The sequence below is a fragment of the Aulonocara stuartgranti genome, assembly GCF_965226115.1.
Source record: "Aulonocara stuartgranti genome assembly, chromosome: 12".
In the NCBI taxonomy this organism is placed as follows: Eukaryota; Metazoa; Chordata; class Actinopteri; order Cichliformes; family Cichlidae; genus Aulonocara; species Aulonocara stuartgranti.
In genome coordinates, this window is record NC_138948.1 from 6,601,941 (window position 1) to 6,619,242 (window position 17,302).

Here is a 17,302-nt window from a genome sequence, read left to right on the forward strand (position 1 = left end):
TCTAAACCAATCTATTCTTTGGCACCAGCTTTCTAACTTCATAGTCCTCATTTTAAACTATCCTGATTAGGATTTCTCTCAGTGCAGCTTTTCAGGACAGGCCCGTCACCATTCATCATACTTACAAATGTACATGACAAACTACACAGAAACTCAACTCTCTTTGCTCTGGTTTCTTTACTGCACTGAAGAAGATGCAGTACGTGTTTGGCCTGAACTAAACTTTCAGAAAATCCTCACGCATTTGATAATTAGTCCGCCTCTGTGCCCTCTTGGTCTTGCCTGAGTTGCATCTCCAACTTTCCGAGTGCAGAGTTTTACACTTCTACAGTATATATTTGCACCTGGGGCATTTTGTTAGCTCCATTACCTTGAGATTGAATTTTTTGCTTCAGTGCAGCTCTATATGTTAGAGCTGAGTCTGTTAATACATATTTTCAGACACAGAAGGTCTATCCACAGTTACAATCATTATTACTTACTGAATTTTCAACTAATTTTCAAGTACTATGTTATTTTCTTTGCTTGGAGTTTTCAGATTTTTCATGGCCAACCAATGTCTGGTTCTTGGCCTGGAGTTTTGCCACTCTAAATACAAAATCCTGCGAGCTTCTCGAGGTTGACCTTGCTATTCTTTGAATACCATCAGGTGGTTTTGAGGCACACTGATGAAATTTGTACAATTCAATAAAAGCAGATTTTTTTTAAAGGATATACAAGTGAAAAGAAAAAAAATGTTGATGTGAGATTTCACATAAGGGTTTCAACAAAAACTACAAATGAATTTTTGACACGTATAAAAATAGATTTTGACGTCCATCATATATTTAAGAAGAAAACAGACATTTTTCTGAATGGGAACATTTTATCCCAGTTTGACGTTAGAGTAGAGAAGATGAAACTACCTAACAACACTTAAGTGCTTAAGTGCAAACTGAGTAATTATTGTCCACAGCTGGTGATAGTGAAAAGTGTTTTGTTTATCACCTCAGCCTTTGCCACTTCCACATCTGGGTGCAGATTGAGCATCTCGAGCAGGGCTCTGGTGCCACCTTTCCGCACGCCTATGATAATAGCTCCGGGCAGCCGCTGCTGGGTAGCATTGTAAAAGGAGGAAGAAGATGATGGAGGGGAGTAGACAGAATAACTGGAACCCCCAGAGCGCAATTCCCTTAAGCACACAGACAGCTGAGTCTGCAGCAGCAGAAGCACCAGCAGCGCTAGTAGCACTGTCCACAGCATGGTGCCACACACAGAGGTGGAGTGATGGTTATGAGCACACTCTCATGAAGCTCCCGGACCAGTACGTTGTGCTTGTTATGAGTCAGCGGGGGGTCTCGGGAGGGAGCCCTTCAATTGGACAACCTATGAAGCAGGAAAAAAATAAAGGTTATCATCCACTTTTACTGTCTCACTCTGCCACTTTCTTCTTTAATAGCACCAGTGTAGCAGAAAGGTCGAAAAGTGATACACTTGTCAAGAAAGTTGATGATAAATAAGCAAAAATTAATTCCGTCTGAATATAAATTACTGTGAGCAATCGTTATTAAACTTCAACAGCATGAAAACTGAAGGCTGAACTAAGACCTTTAATGTTTTTTTTTATCACTTTTATTGCAACCTCATAACACATTTTAGGCTGTTATTTACTGTAACTCAAGGAAGCTGCAGTCAGATCAAAACAAGGAAAAATGTTTTAGCCTCAAGCATGAAAAAAACATTTTGAAAAATCGAATGTATTATTAATAAGTGGTTTATAAGAGTTTAAATAGAACAATAGGTGCAATGAGGCAACTATTTTTGATCATATGTAGGTTAACTTTAAATGTGGTACATTTTTCTGTCTGCTGCATGTACTGCACATATAACTGCATGCTTTAGGAATTCCACGTTAGCTTGAAGATGGACACGTTTGAATGTGTGTGTGTGTGTTGAATCTGCACCAAAAGAATAAAAATCTTTAAGAAAGGATGTCGAGTCGGCAACACTCAGATTATGACCTCAGTCACAGTGCAGTTTCTTTTCATCCCACATAGCTAAAGCTCATTGCTACATGGTGCTTGCTCGACTGTTTCGTGATCCCATACAGTATGTCTGAGACAGCTCTGCACACTAATGTGTCAAGTCCAGGCCAAAGTAGTGCAGGTTTGGAGCCTCAGATATAGGGCTGCAATATGAATGTAGACAGAAAATATTAAAATATTAATCTATATCTAAAGCAAATGGAGGAAATGCATTGAAAATTTATGCTGTTATGGGGTTTACAGTCTCCCTAAGGAGCGCTTACACCCATCTGAGTTCAGTGGAACCATTTTTACAGTGGAGGAGACGAGCCGCAGAGATCCTGAAATCCCGAATGTGGAATTTTGTCTCATTGGGTTGTTTGAGTTTAATCTGGTGGTGAGGTTTTGAATTAGCATAAAATTTTGAATGCTCGTGTTAAAAACAGACAAGGTTTCAAATGATGAGTTCAGAGTCTGTACGAGGAGTCCCCGTCAGGGGAGAGATCAGACCTCAGACGACCTTAAACACTCAGGTTCAGTTTTTTCAACTCTTGACTCTTTATGCTGACAAAGAAAGCAGATATACCTCATATAGTCATGTAAAACAAAGCCTATTATCAGATAAAAATCAGATTTTGTGCTACTAGAGTCCAAGAATAAAAATATGGAGTTGCTAAACTTGCAATGAACATTTTAGGTCCCCTCTAACTGTAAGAAAACATTTTTTCCACTACTGTATCTAAAGGAGTCCAGAGATCTTCCATCCAAAAAAATATCTTTGCAGGTGCCCCCCCCCCCCACCACCTTTTTTGTCTTTACATAAATAAATAATATGTATCCAGGCACAGTATACAGGAAAACTCTTCTTAAAGAAAAGACAAAGGAGAAACTAAAGAGCAGTTTAACTTCAGTTCTTTGTGGTGAATTTGTTTTGAAGATGTGAGTTTAATAGTTACTGTTTCAGATTCACAGCAGGATTTTTACAGAACTTCTGAGTCCTGACCACAGTGATCAATAACCTATGAAGGGTGCCAAACAAATACATGAATAAAACATACTCAGATGGAGGAATAATGATCGTTTTGTTCGAAGCATGCTTATGGGCTTTAGTTTTAAAATAAAATGATTGCTCTCATATTACTGGGGTAAGAATAAAGTGAGGAAGTGAAAACAAATAATGCAAGGTCTGTAGAGCTTAAAAAAAGAGGCAACTCTACTTCTTTAAGTCTTTGAAGATTTCAGCTTTCATCCAAGAATATCTTCAGTTTAAAACCAAGCGGTGGAAAGTCCCAGGTATTTATACCCGAGTGAGGGTTGTTCCCTTGGGCACGAACCTGAAGGTCACTGACCCACTACTGATAATATGAGTCATCACGTGGTCACGTGAATAAAAAGGTGCAGGCCATTCCCATCACTGCGGGTTAAAGGTGAAGCCACTGCGAAACCTTACCCCACCCTGGATTCACAGTCTCTGTCCGCTGTGAAAGACCGTCATTGAACAAAAGTGGAAGCTTACAACAGCAGCTATCAGCCACTTGCAGTGAAGTCTTCAGATCCCTTCCCAGGAGCTTCAACACTAACACCTTTGTCCAGGTGAACTCAATAGGTCACATGATAGTGTGAGGCAAGGTCTCACAGGGGTTTCACTCTGAACCCTGGTGAAGAAAATGACCCACGCTATTTTTTCACACCTTGGCTATTGATCGGTTAGTCAATGACCCTCAGGACAGTATCCGAGGGATAACTCCCATCAGCTTTTAAACAACTTTTTGTTCATTGCCCTTTTCAAGCTCCCTAAGATGATTGAAAACCTACACAGAGAACAAACTGCAAGATCTGAAAATTAGTATTATACATGTAGCTGTAGAGGTTGGACACCAATGTTCAATTTCAGATTTAATCTTCCACTTTATCACAGTCATTAAGCTGAAAAGGTCATTCCACACCTCCCAGTTTGATGTGACAAATGAGTGCAGATTACCTGCATATATGGCATTTAAGGAGACTTATGTGAGAAATTCATGTTTAACTGGTTTCTGTTTTATTTTTTATAAATGTTTTGACATGAGCCATGTAATAACCTGCTTTCTGGGTGTTGTTTTTTACTTGTTGCTGGATGTTGTGTGGACATGTATGCAAATAAGAATCCAGAGAACTCAAATGCTGTGAATAGCATTTCTGTGCACAAACTTTCCTTCAGTTTTTATCTGTTTTGACTTCAGAAATTTGATTTCAGGAGCTTTTTCCCAGTAAACGTGTTGCTTTCTGCTCGTCAAACCAGCACGATCTCAACACAAAAACATCAGATGTTTAACAACTCAAGCCAACGGCCTCTTGCGGTTTAATAAATGCAAGTAAATTCACTACTGTTGATGCTACAATCAGTCCATTTGATAATTCCAAAGACGTTTGTTGCACATGAGAAAAGACTCCCATCGGCGCTTTGTTCCACAACAGCATGTAGTGAACACTGTGAAAGAGTCTTGTTTTGTGAATAAACAAAATAAAGTAGTTTAGATGCTTTAACCTAACAAAACAGCAAGTGAACATGAAGACAGAAAAATATAAAAACAGCGAACAAAGGGTAAAAACAGCGTTCCCACATACTAAGCTTCTTTGTTTGGCAAAATGATCACAAACTTCTGGAAAAGGAGACTATATATCGTTGTATCTCCAAACAATTTATCATTATAATTTGAGCAGTGATACTGATCCAATCACCCTGATTATACTCCACTGGGTGGTCCAAAGTGCTGGTAAATTTGCACCAGTATGCTTTGACATGTCAACTCCAACTGTAGAGTGAAATATTCCAGTCAGGAGAAGGTAAGAATTTGATTGAAGCCATGTCAAAGCTCTCACACTGTAGTTAAAAGCACCCGCACATTTGATTTGCAGTGCCCAATTACATTATTATTATATCATCATATAGTCTACAAATTTTAAAAGATTTTTATTTGTATGGTACCAAATTCTGTGCATGTGAGACTGTGACAGTTGAAGACGACGTACAATAAGAGCTGAAATAATTGGTCCATTTACATAAAATGATTGCTTACTTATACATAATAAGTTATATCATAAGATTATAAATAATATTTATAATTTATCAGATTTTTGCTGAAAATGATTTGACTTTGACACGTAATATTTAAATTTTGATGCCTCACTCTTGGCACAAGGCGGCTGTGTAATTTTTTAACACTTCCACAAGATTTTTTCCTGCATTCAGCACTTTCATGCTTGACGCTTTGACCACATTTTGTCGATTCAGCTTTTATTTATGTGATATTTTGAATGCAGCTCTTGCTGCAGAGTGCTTTTACACTGAAATATTAATCCTTCTACTAATGTAAAAGAAGGCCAACAACAAAAACTAGCAATGTTTTTTTCTTTGAAGAAAATCCAGTAAAGAAAAACAGCTTCATCACTTATAAAGAACTTTGTTTGTTGCTTTGGCAAAACTGTGTTGATATATGTAGACTCAGGCATTACATGACATGACCACGGTCACATGACGGGTGGATTGCATTATGGCGGTTTAACCAGAGACACTCACTTTTATTTTTCGGCGTTTGTGGGAAGCTAAATTAAAGGTCAGGTTGTGTTTGTGTAGGAAACTTTTAGCGATCACTTGTTTTAATTAAAACACAGCTTCTTCCTGTTCCTGCTCTTGTTGTTGTTGTCGAGCTGAAGTTGCAGTGACGCGACTGAGTTATTAATTAGTGTAACAATGTTCTGGTTCAGAGGAGGAACCCTGTCTAGCATTGTTCCTGTAGCGACTCACTAATTGCACCTTCAGGGAGCGTAACTGCACCCCGACCTTCTGTGCTATCCTCTGGCTTAGTGACGCTGGCGTCACACGTCCCTTGCTGGCTGTGGATGGGACTCCCAATGTACATCAGCAACGTGTGGATGTTGTCGGCTGAAGTAGGTGTTGTGGGTGACGTCATCGCTCATTATTATGTTTCAGAAGTGAGAGTAAACAGGTTAATTTTAGAAAATGTTCAAAGGAACATTTCTGCAGTTTTAGATGACTTTTTTGTAAAGAATCACTGGGATTGGATAAAATTAAGTACAGTCATGTAAATTAAAATAAAAAAGAAACATCTTAGACCTGTGCAAAAAATGCATATTCAATGTACATTTTCATGACGGTTATGTCAGCACTGACATAGAAAGAAAGCTGAATCAATCTGCCCACTTTGTCAAAAAAGTCCAAATTCTACTCATTCAACTTTAGTCAAACTACAGCTAACAAACCACATTTATTAGCCCTAAGCTACTCATTTGATTCCAAACTATTTGTAGATAATGCCACAATGATCTCTCTGTTATCACTCATTATTATATGCAGCTCTGAGCTGAATGAATGTTGTTTTGTTGTTTTATCGCAAATTCTGACCGGTTCCAGCTTTTGACTGAAAAATATATTCTCCGTTTTTGCAAGCTCAGATAGATGAACAAGATTTTCAAGAATTACACAGGGATTAAAAAGTTGCATCTGCAGTGATTATTATTATTCCTGTGGTGTCTTATCGCTTTGTACAAAACCAGAACATTCGAGTCGACTATTACCTCCAGCCTCACACTGTTCAGTGATTACAGCCCCTTAATAATTCAGCCAATAGCAACTAAAATCCCCGGCTCCTATACATTAGCTGCTTTAAGCAAGTAGCAAGATTTCCTGATTCAGATTCCCTACAGTCATGATTTTGATGTAAAGTGGCAAACTGCGTGCTGACGCCAATCAATCACAGTGTAGGGCATGTGCAATTTATGTGAGTATGTGAGCAACCGAGACAAAGAAAGTAATCCTCAGTGAGGTTTATGTGTGTGCGCGCTGCACAGAGACACGCATGCCTTGCATTAAGTGGTTGCACGAGTCCCTTGTGACTTCTCTGTAAGCTGGAATATTCCCCTGCTGTCAAGTCGCTTCGCTTCCACTTCACCTCGTGACCTTCCTCTCCCTCTTCCACCTCCTTCTCACCTACACTCATCATCTTTCACCCTCACCTCTGCTCTTTGTTTCCTCAGCCTGTTCCTGACTCTGTCTTCCTGAGTTGTTTGAATCCTTGCGTGTTTATGTGGATCAGCAGCACATGCAGCACCATGCTAATGGGGATGCCCTGCAGCAGCCTCTTAGCGGCTCATAAATAAAACACAAATGCACCTTTCCGCTCAGAAATATTTTTGAGTCAATGAACTTTTAAGCTTGATGAACAAAAAATGACACAGGATTGCAGTTGGAAATGGGAAATAGTTCCACGGATGTAAAAACCCGGCACTGATTAAAAGTTATTTCAAGGTTTAAATAAGGTTATTGCTGTTTGGCTCAATGTCGTGATGGAGCACACTTTGAAAAGTAAACCAAAGAAAACACTGTAAAAGTACAAAAAGGGCAAATCAGCAATCCATTTTTCATATTGCTCATGTATTTCTTGGTTCTAAATTATTTGTTTGAGTCTTTTACTTGCAGACAGATTTGCAAACTTGCAATCGGAGTTCCTTTAAAAGACAGAAATCTTTGGGATAAATGGTATGTCTGCTGAGTTTTACTGAGAAAAGTTTTTGCTTCCACCTAAACCTTCATGGAGATAAACATCAAACACACAATAGCTCAACGTGGCCGCAAAGTCAAGCTCAGCCACAGTCCCAGCCAATCAGCTGATTTCAGTGACAGCCCACATCGGCTGATACCTTCTACACTCATAGTAGGTTCTTTCAGCCAGTCTACAGTTGCAGCACATCTGCAAGCCACTTTGAAACCCACCTCCCCTCTAGCTCCATCATTTATGCAGTTCTGACTTTCAGCATTATGTAATATTACTGATTCTTGCTTTATTGAGACGGGGTCTTGCTGATGTGCTTTGGCTTTTCATCTCTGGTGGGGATTTCCCAGAATGGACCTACACCAAATGTAAAAATGAATGCAGATAGAACTCACAATTTTCTATTTATTTTTTGACTACAGTGGTTCTGATTGAAATTACTTTTTCAGTTTGCACTTTGCTGAAAATTGACTAAAAACTAACATGGATGTTCTCTTCATTCAGTGATTATTAAAATGCATGCACAAGTCCCCTGTTAATGATAAAAATAAGCAAATGAGTTTAGGATTAAAAAAACTGAGAGATTTCTGTTTAGCAACTGGCTGGACTGTTTTCTTTTTTTATTGGCACCATATGAGCAGCCTCTCAGCTCTGCTCAATGAGCCTCACATGAATCATTGCAAGTCCTTGTCTTTCCCCGCTCATCGCTTCTTGTGATTCACATTAGCCAGCATGCAAAGGGAGAACAAACAACAACAACAACAATGCCAAGATTGCCAATGACGCATGAATTCTCCATACTGACAAACACACGTTATCTAGCCAAGCTGCAGACGATAGAGATGGAGGGGAAAGGAGAGAAAAGGGGGAAGGGTGGAGTGTAATTATCTGTGAAAGGCAGATGCTTCCATCTGCATTTGGGGAGAGTACCAGTGTCTTATAAGTTCTGGTGTGAGTGTGTTTGTGTGTGTCTTGTGTCATCTGCATGTGTGCAGAGCCTTAGCCTTTTGTGCAGACACCCAGCATGTGACTGCTAGTGATCCAGGCCCCTGGAAATATCTTTTTACAGAGCGATGGTATTTGGGGGTGGGGGAGGGATTATCCTGTACAGAGAGTCAGAGGGTGGCAGGGAGGGAGGAGATGGGTGGTAGGGGGGAAGGATGAGACTGAGGTACAGTTGTTGTGTGTGTGAGGCAGCAGGAAGATTGTCTCTGGTAGGGGGTGGCATGGTGAAACGCTTTGGATTGCCAAGCCTGTCATATCACCAAGGCTGTGAAAGTCTGATAAAACTCTCTCTGTCCTCCTTCTTTTTCTTTCTTCTTTCATTTGCCCCCCTCCCCATCCATCTCTTTTTCAGACTCTACTCACCATCCTTTCCTTTTTTCACCTTGGGTTTCACCTTCATTTACCCCAAACTTCCCACACATTTTCTTAGTTTTCTGTCTCTTTATATACCTTCTTTAATCCAGGTCCTGCTCAGCCAATCACGCTTGCTGATTACAGCGAACATACGCCGAGCTGATTGCCTTTCAGAACAACAAAGGAAATGCAACAAGGCTGTTCCTATTCCCCATCCCTTTCCCATTACCCGCCTGGAGAGGAGATGGCCAACACTCAGAGGGGGGTCTGTAATCAAAATAGATGGAGCTGAGACTGCAATCGGTCATACTTCCAGATCACGCCGACCGCCAGTTTTCCTCGAAGCCTCAGACAATAAACAGTAAGACTGAATGCTTCAAGTCCATCTTTTTGCTTTTCCCAAAAATCCTTTTAACCCCATAGAAGCTGATCTGCTGCCAGATCTTTCAAAGTTTATGCATAAGATGAAAGAAACATCAGATGTGAACAAAAAAGTGAAAAGTCCTCTTCCGTATCTATTGAAGTTCAGGAGTTTCACCTCTTCCAGGCATTCTGTTTTTCTGCGTGAGTAGTTTGAGGCACCTTGCACCAGGTACTCAGCCAGAGGAAAAAATGCTGAACTCGGAAGATTTGATCTATTTCTGAGAGAACATGGGAAGATGAAGCAGAGGGTGAAAAAGAAGTGTCTGAGAGGTTCTTGACAGGATCCTTTTTCTCCCTTGTTATCTCTTCCTCGTGGGTCTGTTTCTGCTGTAAAACTTCATATGAGAGTTATTTAAAATATCCCGAGATGATATAATCTCCAAATTCATCACATATGATCAGAACTATTTTGCTTTACATTTGCATGCAGCAGATATCCTTTAGCATGACTTTTGAACAAGGTTACTGTTGTGTTTGTTTTTTTAGCTCAAACTATAATCTAAACCCCAAGAAGCAGACAGTTGCCTAAACTTAACTAAAGAAGTTAATGCGTGCATTGTACAGAACAATTGTTTTGCTCAACCAGTGCATATCAGCTTAAAACTAAATAAAATAAAGTACAATAAAGCTCCACAGTCAAATGAGTGTGGAAACACTAAAGCAGGAGTTTACTATTTCTGAATCTCTTAGAAGCTGACAGCTTTTGGAAAATGCCAATATTTGAAAAGACTATTTACGCTGACAAAGCATAACGTTTCTGTTTTCTAGAATGAGATACTTTTTAACAAAGTTTGTTTCACTTCCTAAACTATTTCAAATACCTTTTACAAATGATATATGTGTTTTGTGGGCAGCATGGTGGTTTGGTGATTAGCACTATTGACTTGCCTAAAGTAAGTCCTGAGTTCGACTCCACCACCTGGTTGGAGCCTTTCTGTGTGGTGTCTGCATTTTCTCCCCATGCCTGCATGGGTTCCGGCTTCTTCCCACAATGTGAGTGAATGGCGACCTGTCTAGGGTGTACTTTGTCTCTCACCCTAAAGGTGATAGGGATAGCCCCTGTGCTACCCTGACAAGCAGAATAGGAGCTACATGTGCTTTACAGTATGAGAGTGCCCAGGAGATTTAGTAAGAAGTTCATGCCTTGGTTTGCACTCACTTAAGAGCTATTATATTTCTTATTTTCTATCCCCTGCATATATACTGTTACTGTGGTAGATGCTCATTTAAACGTGGCCCAAAATAATGAGCAGCTTATGTACAAGTAATCCCTGTGAGCCAAAAGATCAGGATTTATACTGCTCTAAATTATGTCAGTGAGAGTGAAAATCCTTAACATGCCCATACACAGAACTAGCTGTGAGAGCAGAAGCCCCTCCCACCTTGTGTTGTTTGCAAAAGGCAGCCAATCAGAGAAAAGTTCTGCCTGACAGTGGGTGATGAGAGAAGCTGCATGAATATCCAGTTTAAGATAAACAATGGTTATTTATGAATCATGCAAAGTAGTTGGAAATAGGGGAAAACTTAAAAAGGAATTATGCACAGAATTAAGTTTACTACATGCCACCAAACTGGTGCTTAACAAATGGGTATAATAATGGGAACCAGTGCTTTCTGTAGGAAATAAATTTCATCGAATATAAGTGTTTACTTCAATTACACAACAGAAACGACACAATTATGAACACAATGTGTCAAAAAGTGTCAAATGTGGTCTAATAGTAGCCTGGGCAGCAAACAAACATAAATTCGATTTTATTTATTAATACAGTGTGACTTCACAACCCAGATGTTTTCAGAACACACAATAAAGTGTGTCATGCAGGCTGACCTTCGCTGATGTCTGTCCATCTTTTACTCATTAACCCCCAGCTGCTTTTCAAATTAGACTAAAAAAAGGGGCCTGGCAGCCGGCAGTCACTTACCTTTCACCCGCTTATCATCTTATTCATTCACACATGCACTACACCCATGTAAGCCCCCTCCTCTACCAACCCCACCCCCTCCTCCTTTATCCTCCCTCCTCCTCACATCCTTAGCCATGCACGCGCCAAAATCTGGGTCAGCCATATCAAACACTAAAGTGTGCGTCTCTGATGTGTGTTTACTGTGTGTGTGGATGTGTATGCGTGGCGTATGAATATTGAGTTTTAATATTGAGTCTGGAGGGGAAGAATTTGGGATTCTACTGTTGTTATTTTATCAGGCGCTGCACTGGGGGGGAATGTGATTAGGAAATGCAGTTTTATCAAAGGGATCTTTGTGTGTGTGCATGCATAAAAAAAGCAAGATGTTTCTGTAATAATGTGTGTGGTGTGTGTTTTAGAGAGAGAGAGAGAGGCAAACTGAAAAGCAAAGCTTGGAGGGGCTGTGTAAATTTGCTCTAATTAAAAGGTTTTTTGGCCAGAGCGTCTGGGCATTGCCACTGGCATACATTCAACACTCATGTTTGTGTGTCTGTGTGTGTGTGTGTGTTTTGGGCCACTTGGCACAAAGCCTGGTACAAGCCATTTGGATTTAGAGATGAGAGAGAGAAGGAGAGCTGATGTTTTCCTGACCCAGGTACAGTTGGGGTCTGAAGTTTACACACAGTCATCATGGGCATGAATGTCATGGTAATTTGGGGTATTTAATGATTTCCTTGAATCATTCTTTTAAAATGGTGGAATGATTATAAGATACACATCTTTAACAAGTTTGAATTTATTGTTGAATATTGGATTTTCTCTAATCTGTACCGTCAAAGTCAAAGTACACATCCAGGTTCAAAACATATACATAGACCCTCACTAATACTTTAATATTTGGTTAAATGTCCCTGAACACGTTTCACCTCAATCTGACACGTTTGGTTGACGTCAATAAGCTTCTGGTATAATTCTGTCTGGATATTTGACTGCTCCTCTTGACAGAATTGGCAGAGTTCATTGAAATTGGTTAGTTTCCTGGCACTTATATTGGTTTAAAGCAAAGTCTACAAATTTTTAGTTCGGATGAGGCTTTTGGTTTTGGAAAAGTCATTCCAGAAGTCTAATACAATAAAGCTAGCCTGCTTTATCCATTCCAAAACAATTTTTGATGCATGATTGGGATCTTTTTCCTGTTGGAACACCCAATCCTGTCTAAGTTCCAACCATCTAGCTGCTGATTTGAGGTGACATTGAGGGATTTGGAGGTAGCTCTTCATTATTCCAGTTGCTTGTGCAATGTACTGCTACCAATTACTCCAAAACAACACAAAACCATGATGCTGCCACCACCATGCTTAACAGCTATTACACTGTTGAAAGATTCACCTTTACTCCTTCAAACATGTAAAACTTCATGCTGGTGTTCCAGCAGTTTTAAGTTGCTTTTCTGGAAAATCCCAATAAATTTACTCTCAACTTGGTAAAAGTTTGGATCTTCATCCAGATCTTGGAAAAGTGGTGGCATAATCGAAAAACTTGTATTCAGTACAGTTGTTTGAGCTGATGATCTTGGAATTTGGACTTGTTTTGAAATGACTCAGAGAGATCTTCCTAACTCGTATAAATGTACAATTCTCCTTCTTAGATCTACACTGAGTTCCTTGGACTTTCCCTTTGTTCTCAATAGTGGTCAGTCGAATGAGTGATGCCAAAAAAACAAAACGCTTTTTATGATAGGGAAGAGATGATGACTAAAAAAATGTTAGTAAGCCTTGTAAAGTTAAAATACATCACTTAAAAGATTTAAGTGAATAGACCATGTGCAGAAAATCCAAAATTAAAAAGTATGCATCCAATTGCTGTTTATTTTTTAAAGTATTCAAATTTCTGCTGTATATGCTGATTTATGGTGTATAATCATTCCACCAAAGAAATCATTAAAAGCCCCAAATTACGATGACATTCATGCGCGATGCATGCCAACTTCTGACCACAGCTGTACATGATAAGAGACATGTTACCCTTCCTGTTTAACTCTCTTGCACACAGGTCTTCTAAAGTGGACTTACTGCTTGTCTTTTGTCATATTATGCTGGCAGTATCATGCACACTCAATGTGACTCTAAAGGGGTACGTGATGGAAATTTTATGAGAAAAGAGTCCTGACGGATCTGCAACAAGAATGTTTTTGTTGCAAATGTTAAAAATTGAAAAAAAAAAAAACCCTTCAGATAGGAAGGATGGCAGAAAGTCCTGCATCAAAACCTTTGACTGTTATGTCTCAGCAAAAATGCCTAACAGATTGCCTCATAATGTAATTTAAGTTGAAATGAAATTAAGGTATTCGTAACAAACATAAACACAGAAAATTAACAAATGAAAAACAGCAGAGCCACAGCAGATATTTCACTTATGGCTATTTGAGGTAAATTGGATTAAAATGGTGGTTGAGCTCGCTGACCACACACATCCTCCTTAATTCACACCCCTGTCCCCACCCTGCTGCCAGGATCCTTGTTTACACACTGATACGTCCACATTATCAGACATAACATATGTGGGCTTTCTCACAGGCAGCTTGGTCTGACAGTAAGAGGAGTCTGACCTGTCAGAGTGGATTTAACCAACTGTCACTGAAGGAAAGCGGGACAGTCGCGGGGTGCAGGATGTGTAAAATAGCAGGGTGATGGGAGGATTATGGGTGTGTCCCCCCTTCACAAGGTCAGAAGCTCCAGGGCAACAAATAAATCAAATAGTTTTCTGGGTGAATTCAGTGTCATTTGCTGTACATGTGAGTGTTAAACTTGTGTACATAAGGGCGTCTGGAACAAGGGCAAGCTGACAGATGGGGCGAGCAAGTTGTGTCTGGTCAATATCATCATGGTCCAATGAGCCCAAATATTAACTGGGTCCTGAACTGTGGTTTTTCTGGGTTACAAACTGTACAGAAAAAAAAAACCAGATGGTGTTTTTGTAAATGAAGAGGATTTAATGGATGGAGGTAGGGGAGAGGAAAGTGAGTGACTGATAAAAAGGGATACCATAGGAGAAAAAAAATGCTTTTCCAGCATCGTCAGGTGTGTTTGGGCGCCTGCTGGCAGTTTACCACAGCAATGATTGTTAAGTCTGATGTCACCTGGGCAGTAGACCCCAGGGACGCCAGTTTGTTAAAGCGCAGAGGTGAGGGAGGAGGGGAAGATAAAATGAGAGGCTGTGGAGGTGCGGAGGGGAATCAGGGGATGGAGACAGGGTGGTGGTGGGTACAGATGATGCCACAGTTGGTGTGGTGTTGCAGCCAAACGGTGCCCTACGGCGACAGTAATAAACCATCCCGGCTGTTGGTGGCTTTGTTGTCCAAAATGGACGATTAGTCTGATTTGTGCCTAAAGTGTTAAACCCTAAAGACAACATGGAGAGAAGGATACCCAGTTTAGCAGCACAAATCACAAAGTCCCTTACTTCATAAAAGAATCTCCGCTTTTCTTTTAGTTTGAATTCAACAGACAGTAATTCACCTGTGAGACAAACAGAAATGAGTAAGATGTGTCAGAGCAGCGAGGGTGCTCAGCTTGTCGCCTCCAAGCAGCAACCTCTGGGGCTGAAAAATGAAGCCAGTGTGGGAGTGCCAAAAAATGCACTTGATGCAGACCGCTCGAGGCTTCAAAAGTAATTCAGGCCCTCATATTAAAATGCCCAACTTCAGAGAGTAAACAAAAAGGTACGGACACGACTTTGGGATCTGTAGTTAATTTTCTCTCTTTGTACAGGTGGTCGGGTTTTTTAAAATGCTTCACTTGACTAAACATTTCAAGGCTGAAAGCTTGCGTGATAGGTAGATGCCAACACAGATGTGACTAACCACTAGCTGCCTGCTAAGCTTTACCTCAGCTAATCTGAGACACATGAATATCTCTCTCTGTGCTTGTTCTGTTGGTGCCTTTTGAAGCAATTTAATACAAAAATTTGGCAAATAATGTCTTTTTTTTTTTTTACTGTTAACACTACAACCTTTGGTAAGTGGAATTCTCGTATTTAATTTCTATGCTACTTAGCGCTAACTAGCATGTATCTTCACCTATACAATCAATGCCATCTGCTAACCAGACTGCAGCTAAAAGCATAGTACTCACCCAGCTCCTCTATATGGTTGCTTCAGTATGCAAGTCCACAAATCTTGTATATACAGTCTGTGTTTAAAATATAATGACCAGACAAGTGAAGAGTCTGCAGTAACTCAGTTCAAGCTGCAGTTTATGTGGAACTTGTCAATTAATAATGAGCTTCCTGGTAGGTACTTGCACCTGCATTAATCAATATTTTACTCTGTTTAATGTGCTAGTATTGTTGACAGGGTTCTCTAGTCTCTTTTGGCAGTTCCTCTTTGTTATCTCTATCGAGTATCAAGACTTTCAGGTAGCTGTATTTCAGTAATGTTGAAAAACAAGCAGCCAGAGTTATTGTTCCCAGCCTATCCAGTGTGAAGCTGCAGATAGAGAAATTGAATGCGTGAACACAATAGAGCTCTGGAGTGATGCACTTTTTATCCTGTTAGATTTAGAAACAACACAAATGTGGCACAAATGCTGGTTGCGCACAATGTGATGATGCAGTGTTCTTGTTCAGCCATTTGATCATATTCCCATCTCTTTTTTAATAATTGGCATGTTTCCTGTTCCTCTGTGAGTTTTGTTTCTGTACATTTGTGCTTGGCAAAACAGACGTATTTACAAATGACACCATTAAAGTGAGCTAATGAGTCAACAAACCAGGGAAGAAAAGTTTCTGGCTCTGGATAAAACTGTAGAATTGTCTCTTTCTTGTGGAAGAATCCAAATCAGTCTGTAAAACAATTTGGCAATTTAAGCAGTAAAAAAAAAGAGTATCTGCAAGCAGAACAAGAAATACATAATGGACATGAAGTCCTGCAGAGGCTTCAAATTGGGCTGAAAATCTGGCTGAGGCATAGAAATAGGTGCAAATGCATGCACATGTATTTGCACGCACAAACACGCAAACACATTGTGATGTATCCAGACAAATTGCACTCTAATCACTGCATCTGCTGTGTTGCTATTTTCACACAAATCCAATGGTGATGCATCCTTTCTTTTTGCCTGCCTTTCTTTCTCTCTTTGAGCACAGCATCCCACTGCCTCTCCAGACTGGCTCGTTCACCCCTTTGGCGCACACACACAAAGACACACATTAAAAAATATAAGCACACATGGATGCACAGGCTCATTTCCCCAGATACACAGAAACCCATCAGTGCATTTTGTAACTCCTCTTCTTACATCCACACACACATACATATCCACACACACACACAGTATCATATTTATACATACATGCACATACACAAAATCAGAGGCAGACATGAGGTGCCTAGCAGGGGGTGGTTTTGATTGACCAAGCACTTTATGACTCTTAAATGGCTTTATTGCCTTCCTACTTAGCCCACACACACCCTCCTCCTTCCTCTCTGTCACAGCACAACAGCACAGATACACACACATGCACGCACCATCCTCAGGGGGTCTCTGCGACTGGAAATTAATGAGAGCCATCACTAACTGCGCGCACACACGTGTGGTGCCACCCAGATTGCAAACTCCCTCCTACTGTCTGGAATCTATCAAGGTCACTCCACAAAACTAAAGCATGGTTCCTCCCTCTGGATTCTTTATCTCTGCCCCCTATGACCTTGCTTTGTTACTTTTTCTTTAAATTTTGGGAGAGAGCCAGGATTCAATCCTAATGACTTTGTTACTATACATAGCAGGTCGATGCATGGGAGATTGGGTTGATTGATTATAACTGGCAGGACACCAGGAGGCGTGGGGGGGACGCTGGAGTCCTGTCAGCACAATGGAATGAGAACTTCCCTGTTGGGATATTTTGAAGGCTCCTGCTGATCATGTTGTTATCGTTTGACCTCTGTCATGAGTAGCATGATGAATATTAGAAATATTTTGTTTCAGTGATAATTCCCCATCTTTTTGTCATTTCCAGGGTCAAATATGGCTATTTTTTAAAGCCAAAGTATGCATGACAC

At 40.2% G+C, this 17,302-nt stretch overlaps 1 protein-coding gene across 1 annotated transcript in view; it reads right to left on the minus strand.

Annotated features, from left to right (window-relative positions):
* hs3st1l2 (heparan sulfate (glucosamine) 3-O-sulfotransferase 1-like 2) overlaps window positions 1-17,302 on the minus strand; it is a 30,489-nt gene that overhangs the window by 1,642 nt on the left and 11,545 nt on the right. The window contains exon 2 of the mRNA XM_082554387.1: window positions 988-1,365. Coding sequence (XP_082410513.1) covers window positions 988-1,242 — 255 coding nt within the window. The 5' untranslated portion in view covers window positions 1,243-1,365. The remainder of the gene's footprint in view (window positions 1-987; window positions 1,366-17,302) is intronic.